Below are 17826 nucleotides of genomic sequence, written 5' to 3'. Positions count from 1 at the left end.
CTATTCAGTACCATTTATCGCAAACCAGTTAGTAGGAACACCCTCTTGAGAGCAGACAGCCATCACCCGCAACAACTAATCAAAAACATCCCGGTGGGTCAATTCCTCCGACTGAAACGAATTTGCAGCACGGAGGATGAATTTATTCTTAAGGCTGGGGAGATGAAGCAGCGCTTCTCAGACAGAGGATACGCTGAGACTGACATCGCGTCAGCCTATGAAAGAGCTGTGCGCACCCCGAGAACCCGCCTCCTCAACAAAACTGTCGGTACTACACCCGGACAGCCCCGTCTCTGCTTTGCCACCGAGTTCTCTCCCATCAGCGGAGCCATCAAACAGATAATGTTGAAACACTGGCATATTCTTCAGTCGGATCCAACCATGAAGTCCCTCTGTCCTGATCCCCCCCGTATCGCCTTTAGGCGAGCCCGATCACTGAGAGACAGGTTAGTACACAGCACCATGACTCCACCCCCCTCTACTCCCACCTGGCTACCACCCCCTCCCTCGGGTTTCTACAGATGTGGCCACTGTACTCATTGCTCCAACTCCTCTGACACAAAACATTTCCTGCACCCCCGGACTGGTAAAAAATATCCTATCAAGTCCTTCATAAACTGCAGTACCACACATGTCATCTACATGCTGAAATGTTTATGTGGGAGTGTCTATATAGGACAAACTAAACGAGCATTAAAGCTCCGCATCGCTGAACACAAAACGGCCATCCGCACCCAAAACCTGGACTATGCAATAGCAAGACATTATAAACAAGCCCACCATGGTTCAGTCGCCTCCCTTAAGTTCTGGGGGATAGAGAAAGTCTCTTCCCCACAGAGAGGTGGCGATATCGTCACAAAACTGTTGAGGCGTGAAGCCTTTTGGATTCACACATTAAATACGGTGGAGCCTAATGGACTTAATGATGAGCTCAGTCTCTCCTGCTTCCTCTAACTGTACTGATATATTTTGTGTTCTTGTGTTTCTAAAAATATGTAAAGATATGTAATGATATGCTTCTATTATGCATTGATTCTTTTATGCATTGATCCTCTATCCTCCCCCCCCCCCCCCCTTTCCCCTTCCCCCCACCCTCCTTCCTAAGTGCTGTCACAGGATTGGCTTATTGATTGACCACCCCCCATCGCGTCTAACCAATTGCAAACTGCCTTGTGTACTGGGGAGGTATATTTAAACTGCTGTCATTCTGTCATTCTTGTTTAACCCTGATGAAGACGCGTTGCGTCGAAACGTTGGTGCACTTAGCCTATTAAAAAAGAAACCATTTCACCAGTGACCCGTGTGCTCCAGATCCTTCCTTTCCTGTGATTATCCTCCTGTTCTGAGAAGCACCGTCCTCCCTCTGCGGGGGAGCTGAAGCGCAAGAGATTCCTTTCTTCACTGAGATACTCAGTATTTGTATTTGAATATGTGAAAACATTAATTAATTAAATACAGGTGGACAAACTGGAAAAAGGAAGCTGGAAACATATGAGCAGTAAAATGTCCATGTGGTACCTCCATGATGCAGGCTATCTGCTCCACTTCGCTCTCTCCTGGAAAGAGGGGGTAGCCTGTGTAGAGCTCAGCCAGGATGCAGCCCAAGCTCCACATGTCAATGGCCATGCTATAGGGATGACCCAGGATGACCTCCGGGGAGCGGTAGAAACGGCTCTGGATGTAAGTGTACACTAAAGGGAAGGAAGGATGGAAGGAGAGGAAAAGAGAGTGGACAAGATAGAGTCAAGTCAGGTCAAGTTTATTTGTATAGCACATCTCATACGCAGAGGCAATTCAAAGTGCTTCACATAAAATGGTTGACACAAGGAACTAAAAGAATAAGAGTATAAAATATACATTTAAAAGCATCACAACAGAGAAAGAGCATATAAAGTGCATTAAGCGACAGGCGCAGCAGTTAAAAATGTCCATAACCTTTATAATAGTTGGACTCGAACCTTTATAGGCCACACACATCTCCTAAAAAACAGCTGTCAGCAGTTAAAAGCGACGCTAAACATAAAAGTCTTTAGTCTATTTTTAAAAGTAAGTAAAGTTAGAGCAGAGCTGAGGTCTTCAGGCAGTTTGTTCCAGCTAGCAGAAGCATAGTGGGTGAATGCGGCCTTCCCATGATTTGATTTGATCCTAGGGACAGTTAGTAAGCCGGACCCTGCTGACCTGAGAGGTCTAGACGGTTCGTAGAGGGGGCAGGGGAAGAAGGAGGGATACTGTAAGTCATGTGCACTATAGACTTTTGCACATTTTTCTGTGTATGTTGACATATCCAACATGATATGAATGGAGTTATAAGCAGCACTCACCCCTCTGTTGTTCATAACAGCTTGATCCAAAGTCAACCACCTTGATGTTCCCCGGCCCTCTCTGAGACAAAAGGATGTTCTCCTGTGCAGAAATACAATGGTGCAATATTATAATACTCCACTAGATGGAGTAACATCCCCACGTTTGTCCCGCGGAGTCTTACAGTACTTGTGCAATGCAATTCATAAACAAAAGGTAATTTCAAAGTTAGTGGGTCCTACCGAGCCTACAGTGCATAAGCATGGTCCTGGAGACGTTTTATTGACTTCACTCTATTCTAAAAAGAAAGGATCAAGGAAGCAATAGAATTGAAGACAGTACCGGTTTGAGGTCGCAATGAATGATCTTCTCTCTGTGCAGCATCTGCAGGCATCTAAGAAGAGCGTGGGCAAACCGACGGATGAGAGCGAGACTGAAACCCTGGAAGTTATTTTTTTTTATCAGCTCGTACAAGTTCACCCTGTCAAAAGATACAGAAGATAAGGCTTTTGCAAGAAGGACAAACTGTATTTCACTGTGACAACTTTATTTTCCCTTGAAGTTCTTCAAAGGTTTTCTTTTCCATTGAATTATTATATACTTTATATTATATTACACTACACTCATACTAGGGAATATATAGTCCACTCGAGCCGGATCCGCACCCACTCCTAGGCACTAGTGCAGCGACCAGGACACATACCCTAAACCGGCTTCCCACCCGCAGACATGGCCAATTGTGCTTGCATGGACGCCTGACCAAGCCAGAGGTAACACGGGGACTCGAACCTGTGACCCTTGTGTGGGTAAGCAGGGAATCTACCGCTGCCCTACCCGGACACCCTCTGGATCCACTTTTTAACAGGTGAATCGTTGTTTCCCTGTTCCCTGAATAAACAGTCTGAGAAAAGAAGGGCGCTAAATTTGATGTCACTCCGCTGAACACGCACCAGAATAATAAAACAATCTGTAACTGCTGAGCACATATTTAGAAACCATCTAGGATTGTGCCTGGAGACAGGGGCTGAGATTGTAGCACTCCTGCTATTTCCTGCTACTTGCGATAAGCATAAACATCTTTAGGCCGTGTAACCGGAGCCTTCACACCGTGAAGCGAGCAGGGGAAAGAGATAGGGCCCTAATCAAGGCCTTAACTAAGGGATTCCATGACGGTAATGCTAGACAAGGTGGCCGTCCAAGACGTCCCCTAAAGGTCATTCAGGCTGAGTGATACACAAAACTATCTTCGCTGAAAAGAGAGAGCAATCCACACTAAAACACAGATGACTTCACCTGAGTGAGTGGAATCGTGTAGCACTGACTAAGAAGTGAGCGGAGCATTTGATAAGAGTACAGCGATCAAAGCCTGTTGTTGAACCTGGGGAAGAGGAGAGGTGGCTAACCTTGACTAGCTTTGATGATCAGATCAATTATTCAATAACGTCTTTTATAGTGTCCCGGGCCACAGGACTATTCTCATTCTTCCCGTGGGTTTTTGTGAGAGCGTATGATGTGAGAGCACGGACTCACCCGAGAAGCTCGAAGGAGATGCAAAGGTGGTTTCGGAAGTAGAAGTACTCCTTCATGTGAATGACGTTGTGGAGGTTGTCTTTGTCTTTCCTCTTCACCACGTCCAGGATCTTCAGCTCCACGAGAGCTTGGTGATGAAACCTGCAGTCACAGGAAGAGGCAGAGTTTAGAGACATTAGAAAGGAAAAGGTAGCCTAAACTAAAGCCAGACCAGCACGCGCCATGTTCCGACTCACAAACCCCTTATGCTACAAAATACAGCCCCATAAGTTCACATCACCTGAAGGCCCTCTGGTGTTATATTGCAGTATGTGCACGTTTATACAAATGTGTAAAAAAAAGTGTAGGAATGTGGAAATCATTATCACTCGCAATTCGCAAGGGGGGAAAAAGTTGTTTAAAAGCAAGCTAATAACAATGGACACTGTAGTCCATTTTCAATTGGTTATTTAAACAATTAGTTATTTGGCCAAATGGTTGTTTTAACAAAATGAATTACATTCAATCAACTAATATGATATTATAACAAAGGATTATTGTTACTTTTTAACTCATTGATACAATTTCTTTCTTCATATTTTCATCAGATATGCCCTATTTTCATGCTGTATATGAGATTTTTTTAAAGGACTCTGGTAAATGTAGAAGTACTGATTCAAGTTGTTTACTCAAGCAAAAGTAAAAAAGTACAGACTCTGAAATTTCTCGAGAGAAAAAAATCCACTCCAAAGATGTTTTAAGATGTGGCATTAATCTAATCCTGAAAATAGCAATATGACTGAGTGAACAGTCCTTTCCCACGAGACATATACGATCTTGGACAGGTGAGATATTGGAAAGTCCTCTAGTCTAGTGCGCCTCAGGCAGTCCTGTGGCAGTTACTTTGCACCTGTTTTGTTTTCTGCATTATTGAGGTAGTGAGAAGGCCCTGCATCCACCCAACAGGCCCAACAAGGCCCCAGGGTCACAGCCACTCTGCTCCCCAGTGAGGAGGACAGGGAAGCTAACACCAGGGTCACAGCCACTCTGCTCCCCAGTGAGGAGGACAGGGAAGCTAACACCAGGGTCACAGCCACTCTGCTCCCCAGTGAGGAGGACAGGGAAGCTAACACCAGGGTCACAGCCACTCTGCTCCCCAGTGAGGAGGACAGGGAAGCTAACACCAGGGTCACAGCCACTCTGCTCCCCAGTGAGGAGGACAGGGAAGCTAACACCAGGGTCACAGCCACTCTGCTCCCCAGTGAGGAGGACAGGGAAGCTAACACCAGGGTCACAGCCACTCTGCTCCCCAGTGAGGAGGACAGGGAAGCTAACACCAGGGTCACAGCCACTCTGCTCCCCAGTGAGGAGGACAGGGAAGCTAACACCAGGGTCACAGCCACTCTGCTCCCCAGTGAGGAGCAGGGAAGCTAACACCAGGGTCACAGCCACTCTGCTCCCCAGTGAGGAGGACAGGGAAGCTAACACCAGGGTCACAGCCACTCTGCTCCCCAGTGAGGAGGACAGGGAAGCTAACACCAGGGTCACAGCCACTCTGCTCCCCAGTGAGGAGGACAGGGCAGCTAACACCATGGTCACAGCCACTCTGCTCCCCAGTGAGGAGGACAGGGAAGCTAACACCAGGGTCACAGCCACTCTGCTCCCCAGTGAGGAGGACAGGGAAGCTAACACCATGGAAGCTAACACCAGGGAAGCTAACACCATGCTAAGAGCATTCTAAATCAGGAGCTGAGTGATCTGGCGGACCCCAAATAATGTAAATGGATCGGCTGCGGATGTAGGCATGTGGGAAAAACCTTACAACAGCGTAATGGAGGGTCACATATCTGACAAATACCTGACCCAGTGATCGCAAATGTGGGTCATATGCACAGATGGGAAGTAACTGAGTAAAAATACTTTGTTGTACTTGAGTAGGATTTTCAGGTACCTGTACTTTACTGAGTATTATTTGTCTGGCAACTTTTTACTTTTACTCCCTACGTTTAAACACAAATACTGTATCTGTACTTTCTAGCCCTTACATTTTCAGAACAGCCTAGTTACTTTAATTTTAATGAACGACAGGTAAAAACGCTGTAATGTTTGTCTGTCTTGTCATGCGCTCTCCCACCTTTCACGCATCATGTGCACCTTTTTTGTGGAAAAACCATATCACACAAATTATTAATCAAAGTACCGGTACAGTCTTTATACATCTTAAAACATGTTTGGAGGGGATATTTAAGTTGAATTTAATTATATTAACATGACACGAGTTTCAGGTAGCTTTGCACAGAAACAGCTGGTAGAAATACCGTTCACATTTATATTTTATTACATTTCAGAGCCTGTACTTTTTTACTTCTACCTGAGTAAACAAGTTGAATCAGTACTTCTTTTTTTAAACAAGTAACTGTACTACTATTTAAGTAAAGAATGTGTGTACTTTTTCCATCTCTGGTCTATGATTCTTTGAACATGACAGAGAACTCATTCCACACATTAATTAACACTAATTAAGAAGTCCCCCCAGGACAGACTTAATCAAAGACAACATAATAAGTCACACTGAACCCTTACCTCTTCTTATTGCGTATCATCTTAATGGCTACCATTTCATTGGTCTTGTGGTCGAGGCATTTCAGGACTTGACCAAAGGAGCCTTTGCCAATGACTTCGAGCACCTCGAACCTGTAGCCAATGTGGTCATGCAGCACCTGGAGACAAGAGGCAGAGCATTATGGATGTTTAAGCCGACTTCATATTTTATATGGTTTCATCAAACAACATCCATCAACGATATCATAATTAATTCATATTGTAGCGACCCTGGATCTCGATGTATAAAAGCGGCACGTTGGTCCTTGGCCAACGGGATTGTCCCTTTGGTCTGATGGTTAACTTGTAAATGACAGATCCCCGGTTCGATACCAGCCTCGCCTGTGCTGATACAATGTGAACAAATCGAAACAATGAAATCAACGCGCTTTTCATCGTTGATTATATATAACTTTAAAGTGACTGAAAATCCACCACGGATAATAAGCATCGTTAATAATTATGGATTAGGTCTGATAACATCACGTTACATGTTATTTATTCAGCCACAGCACTGTCCTCTGCAGGCCGTATGCTTCGTTGCACCACTCTGCTGTGCACATGGCAGCTACCTGGCAGCGCTGTGACTTTGTTTTGACTATCAGTCCAAAGCCTGTGACCGAGAGAGGAGCCTTGATGGAGACAATAAGGGGCTAAACAATGAGCATCACTCAGCCTGAGACAGCTTCTCCATAGAGTATTGACTCGGATGTAACTGCCTTTCAGTCGACGCCACACGGCTTATTTTCACAAGGCCGCTAAGCCCGTGTCACGGTGACTGGTGACCTCAGTCCAGTTTATTCTATACTGTAGTCAACAAAGTTGGCAGGCCGACAGACTGGCAGGCTCACGTGCTTAATTGCAGGATTAAGGTATGGTCATGTATAGTTCAGCTTAAAGGCCTGTGTGTGTGTGTGTGTGTGTGTGTGTGTGTGTGTGTGGAGAGAGCGAGCCGAGAGCTCCCTCTCTCTCTCTCTCTCTCACAATCAAGTCTCTTAATCTGCATCTTTCCACGTGATGTTCTTTTGCATAATTCTCAACATAAATAAAAGAGTGAAATGCCAGTATACCCTGATGTAGCTTCCGTGCTCGTCGTCGAACCCAGAGTTCTGCGGCGCGCCGTGGGAAGCCTCGATCTTTTGCGCGCCCTGGCCCATGAACCAGACCTCCGCGTAGTCCATGATCTCCTCCTGCTCAAACTCCGTCAGACGCTCCTGGAAGTTCTTCAGCGCGTCTGAGGAGGAGGAGGAGAGGATGATGAGTCGCCATCGTATCGATCGCAGCTCTGCCCTCATGATGGTGAACGTTTAACTAACCGGCATTATGAAAATGCCAAACATGCTATTTTCATTTCGTCGATACATTAAGAAGATTATTATTACTCGGTCACATGTGAATCATGCTTGTGTCACGGCGGAGATGGCGACTTGGACTTGTGACTTGGATTTGAATCACACTTAAGTCGCACACAGTGACTTAAGACCTGTCCTCAAAAGACTTGAGACTCGACTTGGAGTCGAGATTGGGGACTTGTGATTTTTTTTTTTTTGGCACATTAAATTCAAGTCAACTAATCAATGCTGACACTGTATGCTGATAGACAAAGAAGTGAGGATAATAGAGTACATGTTTGAATGATTAGTTTTAGCTATGCAGTGTTCTAAGCAGACTGAAAGGCATGTAGACTGGATGGCATGTAGCAGATACATAGAACGCTCATCCATAAGAGACTTGAGACTTGACTTGGACTTGGACAGCAGGGGGAAATTGGCCAAGTACAATTGGGGAGAAAATGGTCGAAAAATCTGAGGGGAAAAAAACAAACTCTAATGCTATTTTATTGTATTCTATTAGCATACCCATGGGGGACATGGGCAGCCATTGCCCTTCATAAGTCTTGTCTTTCTCCAGCTTGTCGCCGAGAGTCTTGGTGTTGCGGGAGTCCGACACTTTGTCCATCGCTGCCCCAAAGCGCATGCTGAACGGCTGGGTGGGTTTTGGCCTCTCCTCCTGTCCAGGAGACACACACACACACACACAGGAAGTCACAACTCACATTTCATTGTCTCTGTTGTTAGTATGTTGTGCTTAAGTTAGATTTACTGAAATGTCTGGACATCAGAATCCTTGGTGCAGGATTTAACCAGGCAGTCTATGGATGCCATGCTAATTGCATTTATCTAACTAATATGACCCCTGTAATTGTATCATGGTGAAACACCCTAATTCTGCTTATCTACATCTGATATGTGACATATGCCTCAAACGACTATGCAGGTCATCTGTGGTGATTTATTAGCTCCATATTCCATACTCCATACCATATTCTCATGATTTGATGCACTCTGGCTGTCATCCAAGCAATTTAGGGCAGTAATACCCTACCTATTGAGAGCCTCACCTGGTGTGTCTGGTAGTTGTTTTGGACCCCCTTATTGGCGATTTGGGGCAGGATGTTGTCTGATTGCTGGTGTTGGTTTTTGGCATTGCTGACCACCACCTGGACCTGGACCGGTGGCTCCAGCTGAGGCAACGTCCCAACACCAGGGCCAAACTTCTGTAAAGCGGAGAGATTGTTTTGCTTTTATTGCAGATGACAGATTACACATGACAAACTTTATTATGTTACATGAAAAAGATAAACAATAATAGGGTTTCCAACTTCCATGATTGGAAGTTGGAAACCCTCATTACTGTTTTGCTTGCACCTGTGTTTACCCTGCCTTTTTTCGACACAAAATGGCCCCAGTGAAAAGGGTCTATTGCAGACAATAAAAGGTTGGTGAGAGAGTGGTTGGCTAATGTTAAATCTTAACCCATTGCATTGTTTTTGCACTGCAGCTACATGCTTGTGGCTGTGGCAGTGCCCTTTCATTTGATTAGAAGCATTCGTGGGGTGAACCTCGTTAGCTTTGCTATGTGTTGCTGCCTGCATGCCTTCACGTTCATTTAGATAGCGCAGGCTCGGGTGACCAGGACCCCCTGGGGGTAGCGGCTGGAATTACTGATCAGGGTGAGAGTGAAATGGCGACAAAAGGACGTGACAGAGTCTGTCACCGCTGCCTCTGGTGGGGGAGATGAAGAGCAGCGGCCTGCTTTTCTCTGGCTGCCATCCTGCTTGCTCTGCGAGCACGATTACACGTGTCCGAGCCTCGCAAGGCACCGCCTGGGTAACGACGGGCAGAATTAGACCTCTGTCCAGTGCCAGCTTCTCTGGTTAATAATGGCATATTCTCATGGGGGTGTTTCTGTGTCAGGAGGGACAGTTTAGAATAGCGTTAGCATCTATTTTTCAGTTGTTGGACAGTCATGAATTCCAATTAAATTTCAATTAAAGGGATTTGAGTAGAAAATGCCAACACTAGTGAATGACGGAGGTTCAGCAATGTACTACTGTATATCAGCCATACATCAGATTGGCAATTAGGCCCCGCCCCTTTTAGGAGGAAAACACAAGACTCTCCCTGTTGACTTCAATGTAAAATAGCACTACCCAATTTTGTGTGTGAAAAATAACAGAATCAATCTCGTTTATTAATGACCCCAAAACACCATGACATGACAATATATTACAACTCGTCTGGCCATAGAATGGGAAAGATACACCGGAAATATGACTTTGACCCATCTAAAATCACTCATCTCATTTACATTACAGCCCCGGGCCGAGCCAAATAGCCTACGACGCTGGGCTCCACTACAACAGCATTTAATGTCAGAAGACTAAATTAGCAACAGGCGGACACCGGAACTAGGTCACAGACGGGTCATGAGTTACATGATTTTAGATGGGTCAAAGTAATATTTCCCATGTATCTTGTGCATTGTGTGGCTGGCCGATTTGTAATATATTGTCATGTCACGGTGTTTTGGGGTCATTAATAAACGAGATTGATTCTGTTATTTTTCTATCATTTTTTTGGGGTAGTGCTATTTTACATTGAAGTCAACGGGGAGAGGCTTCTGTTTCCCCGCTAAAAGGGGGCGGGGACATGTGCCGCCAGCAGCCGCCTACAAAATGACGTATTGCTGATCTGGTGTATATCAGCCCTATAATGAATTCTCTCACATGTGTACTGAATTGCACATAAAAGCATTCCAGTGGGGAAAAAAGACTTTCCAGTCTATAGATAGATCTGATATCTCCTCTCACGTGTAAGAGCTGCTGCAGGATCTGCCAACTTGGTTATGACGCATAGAGATAGGGCTAAATATAGTCTCAGCACCTGCCACAACAGGCAAGGGAAGTAAACACAGTAACGTGCCTGTACACAACTGGGGGGCATGCTGCCTCAGCAAGGTGCCCATGTCACAGTCATCTCATGTATGTACAGTAAGGTGTGTTGTTGCACTACATAACCTACAAACATGTACAGTAAGGTGTGTTGTTGCACTACATAACCTACAAACATGTACAGTAAGGTGTGTTGTTGCACTACATAACCTACAAACATGTACAGTAAGGTGTGTTGTTGCACTACATAACCTACAAACATGTACAGTAAGGTGTGTTGTTGCACTACATAACCTACAAACATGTACAGTAAGGTGTGTTGTTGCACTACATAACCTACAAACATGTACAGTAAGGTGTGTTGTTGCACTACATAACCTACAAACATGTACAGTAAGGTGTGTTGTTGCACTACATAACCTACAAACATGTACAGTAAGGTGTGTTGTTGCACTACATAACCTACAAACATGTACAGTAAGGTGTGTTGTTGCACTACATAACCTACAAACATGTACAGTAAGGTGTGTTGTTGCACCACATAAACCTACAAACATGTACAGTAAGGTGTGTTGTTGCACTACATAACCTACAAACATGTACAGTAAGGTGTGTTGTTGCACCACATAACCTACAAACATGTACAATAAGGTGTGTTGTTGCACTACATAACCTACAAACATGTACAGTAAGGTGTGTTGTTGCACTACATAACCTACAAGCATGTACAGTAAGATGTGTTGTTGCACCACATAACCTACAAACATGTACAATAAGGTGTGTTGTTGCACCACATAACCTACAAACATGTACAGTAAGGTGTGTTGTTGCACTATATAACCTACAAACATGTACAGTAAGGTGTGTTGTTTCACTATATAACCTACAAACATGTACAGTAAGGTGTGTTGTTGCACCACATAACCTACAAACATGTACAGTAAGGTGTGTTGTTGCACTACATAACCTACAAACATGTACAGTAAGGTGTGTCGTTGCACCACATAACCTACAAACATGTACAGTAAGGTGTGTCGTTGCACTACATAACCTACAAACATGTACAGTAAGGTGTGTTGTTGCACCACATAACCTACAAACATGTACAGTAAGGTGTGTTGTTGCACTACATAACCTACAAACATGTACAATAAGGTGTGTTGCACTACATAACCTACAAACATGTACAGTAAGGTGTGTTGTTGCACTACATAACCTACAAACATGTACAATAAGGTGTGTTGTTGCACTACATAACCTACAAACATGTACAATAAGGTGTGTTGTTGCACTAGATAACCTACAAACATGTACAGTAAGGTGTGTTGTTGCACTACATAACCTACAAACATGTACAATAAGGTGTGTTGTTGCACTACATAACCTACAAACATGTACAATAAGGTGTGTTGTTGCACTAGATAACCTACAAACATGTACAGTAAGGTGTGTTGTTGCACCACATAACCTACAAACATGTACAGTAAGGTGTGTTGTTGCACTACATAACCTACAAACATGTACAGTAAGGTGTGTTGTTGCACTACATAACCTACAAACATGTACAGTAAGGTGTGTTGTTGCACTACATAACCTACAAACATGTACAGTAAGGTGTGTTGTTGCACTACATAACCTACAAACATGTACAGTAAGGTGTGTTGTTGCACCACATACACCTACAAACATGTACAGTAAGGTGTGTTGTTGCACTACATAACCTACAAACATGTACAGTAAGGTGTGTTGTTGCACCACATAACCTACAAACATGTACAATAAGGTGTGTTGTTGCACTACATAACCTACAAACATGTACCTTAAGGTGTGTTGTTGCACTACATAACCTACAAGCATGTACAGTAAGATGTGTTGTTGCACCACATAACCTACAAACATGTACAATAAGGTGTGTTGTTGCACCACATAACCTACAAACATGTACAGTAAGGTGTGTTGTTGCACTACATAACCTACAAGCATGTACAGTAAGATGTGTTGTTGCACCACATAACCTACAAACATGTACAATAAGGTGTGTTGTTGCAACACATAACCTACAAACATGTACAGTAAGGTGTGTTGTTGCACTATATAACCTACAAACATGTACAGTAAGGTGTGTTGTTGCACTATATAACCTACAAGCATGTACAGTAAGATGTGTTGTTGCACCACATAACCTACAAACATGTACAATAAGGTGTGTTGTTGCACCACATAACCTACAAACATGTACAGTAAGGTGTGTTGTTGCACCACATAACCTAAAAACATGTACAGTAAGGTGTGTTGTTGCACTACATAACCTACAAACATGTACAATAAGGTGTGTTGTTGCACCACATAACCTACAAACATGTACAGTAAGGTGTGTTGTTGCACCACATAACCTACAAACATGTACAGTAAGGTGTGTTGTTGCACTACATAACCTACAAACATGTACAATAAGGTGTGTTGTTGCACCACATAACCTAAAAACATGTACAGTAAGGTGTGTTGTTGCACTACATAACCTACAAACATGTACAGTAAGGTGTGTTGTTGCACTACATAACCTACAAACATGTACAATAAGGTGTGTTGTTGCACCAGATAAACCTACAAACATGTACAGTAAGGTGTGTTGTTGCACTATATAACCTACAAACATGTACAGTAAGGTGTGTTGTTGCACTACATAACCTACAAACATGTACAGTAAGGTGTGTTGTTGCACCAGATAAACCTACAAACATGTACAGTAAGGTGTGTTGTTGCACTACATAACCTACAAACATGTACAGTAAGGTGTGTTGTTTCACCACATAAACCTACAAACATGTACAGTAAGGTGTGTTGTTGCACTACATAACCTACAAACATGTACAGTAAGGTGTGTTGTTGCACTATATAACCTACAAACATGTACAGTAAGGTGTGTTGTTGCACTACATAACCTACAAACATGTACAGTAAGGTGTGTTGTTGCACCAGATAAACCTACAAACATGTACAGTAAGGTGTGTTGTTGCACTACATAACCTACAAACATGTACAGTAAGGTGTGTTGTTTCACCACATAAACCTACAAACATGTACAGTAAGGTGTGTTGTTGCACTACATAACCTACAAACATGTACAATAAGGTGTGTTGTTGCACTACATAACCTACAAACATGTACAGTAAGGTGTGTTGTTGCACTACATAACCTACAAACATGTACAGTAAGGTGTGTTGTTGCACTACATAACCTACAAACATGTACAGTAAGGTGTGCTGTACTCTGAACTCTGCTGGAAACTGATCAGTGGCAACTGCTAACTGCTAGAGACGGTTTTCCACGGAATTGTGTTGCTAGGGAACAGTTTGAGACCTCGCTTCCTGTCAGCTGTTGTATTAGCAAACACTGCAACAGGAAGTAAGCTAGGGGCAATTTAGACTGTTTATGTTGTCAAGTTAAAAGCGTTTTTATTACCCTTGGCATGATTTAATGAGACAGTTCTTTTCAGTATTATCTCTCCAGAGGAGGGCTGCTGTTGGCCTTGAGGAGCGTTAGTTAGACAACAGTTGAATCATCAAAACAACAGGATCGTCTATAGGGACGGTTCATAATAATCCATGTTGCTGAAAACATGGAAATGTGAAGGAAACACAAAGAGAGCTTGAGGTATCTTATCTTTTTTCTTCTTTTTACCAGCCACGACAGCGATGGCTGGTATTGTTTTCACCTTGTGAGTCTGTGTGTGTGTGTGCGTGCATGTGTGTGTGTGTGTGTGTGACACACGTGTGTGTGCGTGCGCGTGCATGTGTGTGAATTGTGTGTGTGTGTGCATGTGTGTGCGTGTCATCATGTCAAAATGTGGTCCTGGAGGTACTATTGCAGCAGGAACGACCACAGAAGCCATTTTATGTACTTTGCCAGGTGTGTATATGTCCGTCTTTTTCTGTGGACAGATTTTGCAAATGTGATGATAGCATCGAAAGCAGGCCAGATGCAGCCATGACACCTTACAGGTGTGTAGTAGTTGACATTGAAATAAAGGCAGAGTTCGAAAACGGGTCCCCCCCGCCCCCCCCCCCCCCCCCCCCCCACACACACACACACACACACACTGGCCCCCACACTTTACACCCCTGGCCCACATTCGCTTTAAGTTGCAGGCTGGTGTTATCCCAGTATCCCACAAAGGGGGCGGGGCTGACCTGTGAGTAGGACCGGTTGTTTACGAGACGGTTGCCTTCGCTTTGGAGTCTGTGAGGATGAGGGAAGGCCTCCGGGCGGGACGTCTGCGGGAGGAATGGAAAAAAAGAAGGCGATTATTGACCCCATTATTCACTGAAACATCATACCTGCATCAGCATGCTGTGAAGAGATGCACAGGGTAATACTAAGCATAGTCCTCTGACGTCATCAGTTTTATTGGGCACGATGCAAAACAACACTATATTTAGGGTCTTTTCTAACGACACAAAAAAGACAAACATTGAAGTCTTGGGAGTGAATAAAGGCAATGCTGGCAGGAGTGTCCAGCACCACAGCACCCAGTGGCTCTTATCAGAACTACACCCTGTGGGCAGCAGAGCAGGACTGCAGCCAGACTCACAAACATAATGCATTAAGATCTTAAAATAGATCACTTCTGCAAACATCCAGCTACAACACCTCTCTCAGTATTCAATATGCTGTGTGTATCTCTGTGTGTATCTGCTGCTGTGTGTGTATCTGCTGCTGCTGTGTGTATCTGCTGCTGCTGCTGTGTGTATCTGCTGCTGCTGTGTGTGTATCTGCTGCTGCTGCTGTGTGTATCTGCTGCTGCTGTGTGTATCTGCTGCTGCTGTGTGTGTATCTGCTGCTGTGTGTATCTCTGTGTATCTGCTGCTGTGTGTATCTGCTGCTGCTGTGTGTATCTGCTGCTGTGTGTGTATCTGCTGCTGCTGTGTGTATCTGCTGCTGCTGTGTGTGTATCTGCTGCTGTGTGTATCTGCTGCTGTGTGTGTATCTGCTGCTGCTGTGTGTGTATCTGCTGCTGTGTGTGTATATATGCTGCTGCTGTGTGTGTATCTGCTGCTGTGTGTATCTCTGCTGCTGCTGTGTGTATCTGCTGCTGCTGTGTGTGTATCTGCTGCTGTGTGTGTATCTCTGCTGCTGCTGTGTGTATCTGCTGCTGCTGTGTGTGTATCTGCTGCTGTGTGTGTATCTCTGCTGCTGCTGTGTGTATCTGCTGCTGCTGCTGTGTGTGTATCTGGTGCTGTGTTTATATCTGCTGCTGCTGTGTGCAGGTGTGGGTGCACATGTGTGTGGCCATGTGTCTGTTGGTGGGCGTACACGTGCTTCACACTTTGCAGAGGCGCTGGCCTGAATGCGTTAAGAGGGGGGTAATAAATGTTGTGAAAAGCAACAGCGAAGTTGGACACCTACGTTAATTCCGGGGGGGCCTCTCACATACGTCAAAGCCAGCTGACACGTGCCTGCACTCTGTGGGGAGGGACGCCATATGGGTGGAATAAAGCTTAGCAACCGACCGTATGGAGACACGGGCTAAACTCTCTCAGCCTGCCTGGAGGGAGGGAGGGGGGGGGGGGGGGGGGGGGGGGCACAGGTGCTGGCTAAGAATGACCGATCTCCATCATGATCTTAAGCTTTACAGCTGGTGGGCAAAGCTGCGAGGAGAGCATGGCAACATCCTCTAAATGGGTCGCACAGCTGACGAGGAATGGGATTGACCTTGGCTTTGAGCCAGCTCCATAAGGCAGGGTGAGAACTGAGAACCTGAGCTGTCATGACTTCTGAACACATGGAGGACCTCACTCAGGGGGGGCGGGGGGGTCATATTCTGCAAACGTGCTGGCTTTGCTCGTCGCATCAAAACCAATGTCATTCTTCAATCATACGAATGAAACCACAACGTAGCCAACATGGGATGCGATACTTGTACAGTAATATATAGATTGTAATATATAGATCAATTCGACAACTTTTGATAATCGATTAATCACATTTTTCAGGGGGGGGGGGGGAATCAAAATTCTCTGATTCCAGCTTCTTAAATGTGAATATTTTCTGGTTTCTTTACTCATCTATGACAGTAAACTGAATATCTTTGGGTTGTGGACAAAACAAGACATTGGAGGACGTCGTCATCTTGGGCTTTGGGAAACACTGATCGACATTTTCCACCATTTTACTGTACATTATAGACCAAACAACTCAATCGATTAATCGAGGAAATAATCGACAGATCAATCGATAATGAAAAGAATCGTTAGTTGCAGCCCTAGTAATAATGTGTGTACCAATCTATGGGGCGGGATGGGGGGGGGGGGTCGCGAGAGTCACTCTTGACTGACAATGTGGGTCACTGTGGCAGGGTGGCGCCAACATCACCTGCACAGGCCTGATCATGTAAGCCTGCCTATGAATGAGCGCTGAGCCAATGGAAACACAGTAACATCAATAAAGACCAGAGCAAAATGGACAAACACAGACAGAGATTGCTTGATTGAAAGAAGAATGGGAGGGGCTCAGTTTCCCCTTTATACGCCTGCAGGTGTCATGGAAAGCTTAGGGCGTCTGTTGAGTTGACCTTGTATTCACTGTGATGAATGTGTCTCACTCCTAAGCGCCCGGCCGCTTCGCACGAGGCAGCGAAGGATCACGCGTCAAACACAGAAATAAGTCCCCTATACAGGGAAAACCCCCTATAGACTTAGAAGCGTAACAGAACTCAATGGCAACGTGATCTCTCTCACCCAGTCACTCACTCTGTGTGTGTGTGTGTGTGTGTGTGTGTGTGTGTGTGTCACTGGGGGGATTAGCATCATCCCACAGGTGTGTGAGAGCAGCTTTGGCTCTTACAGTCTTTCAGGTCAGTTGGTTAGAGTGTCAACAGAGCAGTAACATCAAGAGGGTACCTGAAGGGTCAAAGTCAACAAACTGTTAAACTGACCCACAATCATTTGCAGTAGATCATCATTTTGCCCATTCATTTTCTTTGACCAGCAGAATTGATCACCACACTGTTAGCATCAAATATGACCACATGCAGAGATGGGAAATAACTATGAATACTTTGTAACTGTATTTCGGGTATCTGTTACATAGGCCTGTAACTGAGTATTTATGTTTCTGACAACGTTTACATTTTACACTCTAACACAAGTATCTGTACTTTCTACTCCTTACATTTTCAAAAC

At 44.6% G+C, this 17826-nt stretch overlaps 1 protein-coding gene across 1 annotated transcript in view; it reads right to left on the bottom strand.

Moving 5' to 3' along the window:
• The window catches only part of dyrk4 (dual-specificity tyrosine-(Y)-phosphorylation regulated kinase 4), a gene marked incomplete at both ends in the record, with an annotated part of 32854 nt that overhangs the window by 8661 nt on the left and 6367 nt on the right, over positions 1-17826 (bottom strand). Inside the window, 9 exons of the mRNA XM_083654352.1 lie at positions 1519-1691; positions 2322-2403; positions 2644-2782; positions 3832-3972; positions 6394-6530; positions 7482-7645; positions 8271-8421; positions 8813-8968; positions 14836-14919. Of these exons, the coding sequence (XP_083510478.1) occupies positions 1519-1691; positions 2322-2403; positions 2644-2782; positions 3832-3972; positions 6394-6530; positions 7482-7645; positions 8271-8421; positions 8813-8968; positions 14836-14919 (1227 nt within the window). The remainder of the gene's footprint in view (positions 1-1518; positions 1692-2321; positions 2404-2643; positions 2783-3831; positions 3973-6393; positions 6531-7481; positions 7646-8270; positions 8422-8812; positions 8969-14835; positions 14920-17826) is intronic.

Source organism: Poromitra crassiceps (assembly GCF_964638095.1).
Source record: "Poromitra crassiceps genome assembly, chromosome: 18".
Lineage (NCBI taxonomy): Eukaryota > Metazoa > Chordata > Actinopteri > Beryciformes > Melamphaidae > Poromitra > Poromitra crassiceps.
Note: the sequence above shows the minus strand (reverse complement) of the source record. Positions and strands in the feature narration are given on the sequence as shown.